Source organism: Hydractinia symbiolongicarpus, chromosome 14 (assembly GCF_029227915.1).
Source record: "Hydractinia symbiolongicarpus strain clone_291-10 chromosome 14, HSymV2.1, whole genome shotgun sequence".
NCBI lineage: Eukaryota > Metazoa > Cnidaria > Hydrozoa > Anthoathecata > Hydractiniidae > Hydractinia > Hydractinia symbiolongicarpus.
Window position 1 is genome coordinate 11,064,122 of NC_079888.1, and position 4,779 is coordinate 11,068,900.

Sequence of the window (4,779 nt, forward strand, 5' to 3'; positions counted from 1 at the left end):
CACAGCAAGCCTCGCCTCCTCAACCAGCTTCCCCTTTCTTTACAAGCCTCCCCCACCTCAACAAGCCTCTCCTTCCTCAAAAAGACTCCCCTCTTTACAGATAGGTAAATTAGTAAACGGCAAAATTTAACTCGGTAGAACCATGACCGTCTCATCTCCACAGTGACTCCCTCATTTCTACCATTTCTAACAGGCTAAATCTATTTTCTATATGGTTTATTTTTTAAGTAAAATTCATGACGTTCTAGCAAAGCCCGTATATACATCGAAACCTTTCCATTCAGCTTTAAATATCTATGAAAACTAAATCAGAAGCTTATAAATATTTCATTTAATTATTATTTATTTATCAGAGAAAGTCAGAAACAGAAACTGTTTTTAGAGAAAGCTATAAAACTTTAAAAACATTGCTGAGAAGACCGAAAATATAACCAATATATATATATATATATATATATATATATATATATATATATATATATATATATATATATATGTTTAAAGAAAAACATTAAAGATAAAAAGTGTGCTTATTCGAGAGATCGAGATGGAAATGCAACTTTCGTAAAGTTTTAGGTAAAATTTTTTTGAATCTATGTGATAAGGTAACAGTCGGTTGTGTTTAAACCAGAGATAGTGGCTGTGCGTAGCGAATTCCCGTAGATTCTTTAAGGAAATATGGTTGTTTTAGGTATGTAGTTGACTCATAAAATACAGCTCTAAGACGGTCAGTCTCTGACGTAGCACCCTCAGACAGGTTTTACCTTAGTCTTAACTAAAATTATGCAAGTACTGTGATCTCTACGTTATGCAAACTGTAATGTAAATGTAAATGCTTTACTACGCATTCGTTTTGTGGGTAGAAAAGTGAGGGATGTTTGAAATTGTAACCACCAAACAAGGTATGATTGTCTAACGCAGGTATTATCTTGATTGAGGGATGAAAAATAGGGTTAATAGTCTTGTCAGACCGGTGATCATCTTATAAAGTATCAAATGACCATAAACACATTGAGGGACCCAAATAGGTTCGTCTAAAACATGAATGAATTTACAGAAAATTGCAAATAAGACATAAGGTAAAATGTGAAATCTTGTTACTGAATGCTGAATCTAAGTTAGATAACAAATACAAGGCATATTTGCAAGTATTAATTCCGCATATTTTTCAATCTTCCTTAAATTACAACGGTTCTTAATGCTGAAATGCGTAAATAATAAATGTATATGCAAACGTAAATATAAATTCAATTGGAAATAAAAACAAAATGAACATGAGAAAAAAAAACGCAGTCAAATAATCATACAAGTATTACTGAGTTGTCGGCATTCGCAACAATTAATTCTACAAATTATATGAAAACATAGTAAGCCACAAAAATACTAGAACTTCCGCATTAATAATAACCTATAATAACTGTTCATGAGGGCAATACTGGAGAATATTGACCGACGTCAAAGTATTGCCCGAGCTTTCGAGGGCAATACGTGACAGAGTTCAATATTCGAAGGTATTGCCCGAAATAAACAGTTATTATATGGATTATTATCCGGGTATTGCATTTTACGACAAAAAATATAACATTAAAAGCAGGAAGTAGAAACCATGTCTTTATAGAAGCTATGGAACGTACATTCGAACTAAAATTTTTTTTTAAATCGAAAAGCGTGTAAACATTACAGGTTTTTATTGTAGCTACAACATAAAATTCTTTAAAAGATAAAAGTAAGTTTCACTTCTGTTTCGCGTTTTGTTTACTTTTTTCCGTGTTTATTTACATTTAATGCTACCATATTTAAACTTTAAACACGGTTGCTATGGTAGCGGGCAATACCGAGGAATACTGCCCGCTATGACGTAAGTTCTAACCAATCACATTGCGCAGTTTTTCGAGAATATCGATGCCGCCCTTTTACCCGGGTAATAGCCACGAGTACCTACTATTGAGTCACTTTCATTTGAATTAATAATGCAATAACTTCATTTTTTTTCTATTTTCATCTATGGTTTTTATATTTACTCATTTTTTTTTTTTTGTAAAAAACATTTTACATACTTTATCAAATCTAACAAATCTATGCATATTTGTATTTAATATCAACTTGATAGCTAAAAGCGAAAAAAAAGAAGAAAGTAGGATTAAACTACAACCTCAGGCGCGCAAAAACAGCTTTATTTAATTTTAAGCAGCTACAATAACTGAAGCAATCGACCCTGATTCTTCCCAATTCAACCCTTATTTATTTGCTAGTTCTAATTCATGTTTATTTGTATATTTTTGTTTTGTTTGATTGTTTGTTTTGTTTTGCTTGTGTTTATTAGCTGTGTGTGTTTTTTGTTTGTTTGTTCGTTTGTTTGTTTGTTTGTTTGTTTGCCTGCATATGTTAAAAAAATGGTTTATTTATATTATATATATTTTAAACATATTTTATGTACTTTTACTAGTCAGCCACAAAAAAATGATAGATATTATTTGGCCGCACCTCTAGCTGTAATGTGATAGCTCTAGCTACATCTATTAATTTTACATTTGCGAAATATATTTACATCAAATTTGCATCCATTAATTTATTAAGCACATCAGGAATGGCTAAGTCAAAGGGACATCTGCTTAGGAAGAATATACATTATTTATTTGAAAAGATTGATTGAACATGTAATATTTTCACATTTTAATTTTTTAATGATAAAATAAACAAACGAAAACATTCCAACAATGCAATGTAAAATGGTGAAACGATGTTACTGGAAAGAGTTTTTTCTTCAAGATACTATATTCAGATTAACCGTGTGAAATAACGTCGGATGTGAATAATAAAAGAATTTATTCTTCTTTATTGCAGGAAGTGGTGCAGTGATAAACGAGGCTTGTTAGCAATAACACCAGATATAAAGTTAATAGCCCTTAGTCTGATTTACAACAGTTCTATTACTTAACCTTTGCAGATGTAAATTCGCAAGTATATTTTAGACTTGTGTGTCTTTTTATCAAGGTAACTCTTTCTATCTTACCTCTTTCTCTGGTAACTGCAAACATCTGTGCAGTACAGGCTATGAAATGTTTTATATCCGTCCCATTGCAATATTTACTGTTTATTTGAATATAAGATTGTAATTTTCAATGTCTTATACATTATGTTTAGATCTAAAGCGCTTTTTTTATCAGTTGACACCATGGTTTCCTTACGGTCTGTCATGGGTGCGAATCGTAAACCACCCGGCCCAATGAAGCCACCGTCGCACGACTTAGTCAGTGATGCGTTAATCTCCGAGCTTCAATTCCAAATAAAAGAAAGTGAAGACTTTAAAAAAGAACTTCAGCGGCGTAAAAACGAAGACTTGGGAAGGCCTGATTATTCCTGGCTAATGAATTCTGCGAAATCAAACCGAATAACGCAAGTCACGCGGATGGAAATTGAAGAAATATCAAAGCTTATAGGCGTAGACTCAGTTAGCACTATAATATCACAATTTCGTGAACTAATCAACAAAGAAATACCTGTTGATAAACTAGCTTCATATTTAAAATTTGTTTTACATCAACATGTTAATGGGAAGGATAAACCACAAGCAGGAAAATATGAAAATTATAAACAGCTAAAAGGACTCCGAGAGGAATACACCGCCCGCAGTAGCAGCGCTGCAACTCTACAGCCTGCGACGATCGATAAACCAAACAGACCTTTATCAGCTCCCCTTTCAAATAATCGGAGAATTTTAAAACGTGGTAAGGTGCATCCTGGTGCAGAAAGTGGTAAAAACAAAAATCATTCCTATGTGATTAAGTTAGAAGATCTTGACGAAAATGAAAATGGTGTCTCTTTATTTATGCCGAACGATGAAGCGCGGAAAGGATACGGAACAACATATGCATAATACAAAAGATCTATGCAATCTCGTTTGGATATCTCGTATATATCACTAGTAGTAGCAGTAGTAGTAGTAGTACAATGTTTGACAACAGGTTTTTATTGAAATTGGCTTAGTTTTGTAAGCGTTCACATTGTTAAACTTGGAGAATTAATTTTTTACCGATGCTGTTATTGCATTGTCAAGAATTCGTCGTGTTCTTTTTGTTCATTTCTTTTTTATCTCACCTTTCAGACGAAACTAAATGTCATTTATTTACAGTCTTGTAGTTAGCCACCATATTGGTTTTAATTCTTCGACACATCGAGTTGATTTTTATAAGTAAAAATTATTATTAACTGCACTGTTGTAATCATGTCGTCACATTCCGCTCTGTGGAATTGAGTAAAAAATACTAGGTATATTTCCAGGACTCAGGAAAACACTGCTTCATACCTGTTTTGTTGGACTTGAGAACAATTGTTTTAAAAAATTAGAATTGTCGGTATGCAAATTTAATATTACCTATGACCAATCAACATCCTTCGATCAATCAAACTTGAGAAATTTGTTCACTTTGTTCTAAGACTCTCTAATTAACGCATAATTAGCATAAAAAAGAAGCGGTAAAGTATTTCAAATGGCGGGAAAAAATATCAAATTTAATTCACTTCTGTGATGTATTTGTTTTCTTGTAATGTTTCTTTCTTATTTACGTTTGTTGTTACTACTTTGCAAGTAATAATGATGATAGTTAGGATATAGATGGGCTATAGATGGGCCATGGATGGGCTATAGATGAGATATATTGGACATCTTTATACTCTACAATGGTTCCTCGTCCCTATAAAATACAAATAATGTAAAAAAAAATTTTCTTTGAACAACTCTTTAAAATCTCTCTTTGCTCTTTAAAAACAATTAATTTT

The 4,779-nt window shown here is 32.3% G+C and overlaps 1 protein-coding gene across 2 annotated transcripts; it reads left to right on the plus strand.

Moving 5' to 3' along the window:
* The first annotated feature begins 468 nt into the window (after positions 1 to 468).
* LOC130625737 (uncharacterized) lies at positions 469 to 4,059 on the plus strand. Of its 2 annotated transcripts, none has more exons than XM_057440841.1 (2): positions 469 to 576; positions 3,145 to 4,059. In XM_057440841.1, the coding sequence occupies exon 2, from the start codon at positions 3,176 to 3,178 to the stop codon at positions 3,875 to 3,877; it is 702 nt and encodes a 233-aa protein (XP_057296824.1). In that variant the 5' UTR covers positions 469 to 576; positions 3,145 to 3,175; the 3' UTR covers positions 3,878 to 4,059. The 2 variants fall into 2 exon arrangements, with proteins under 2 accessions (XP_057296824.1, XP_057296823.1); XM_057440840.1 differs by lacking the exon at positions 469 to 576 and adding an exon at positions 585 to 2,994.
* The last annotated feature ends 720 nt before the right edge of the window (positions 4,060 to 4,779 follow it).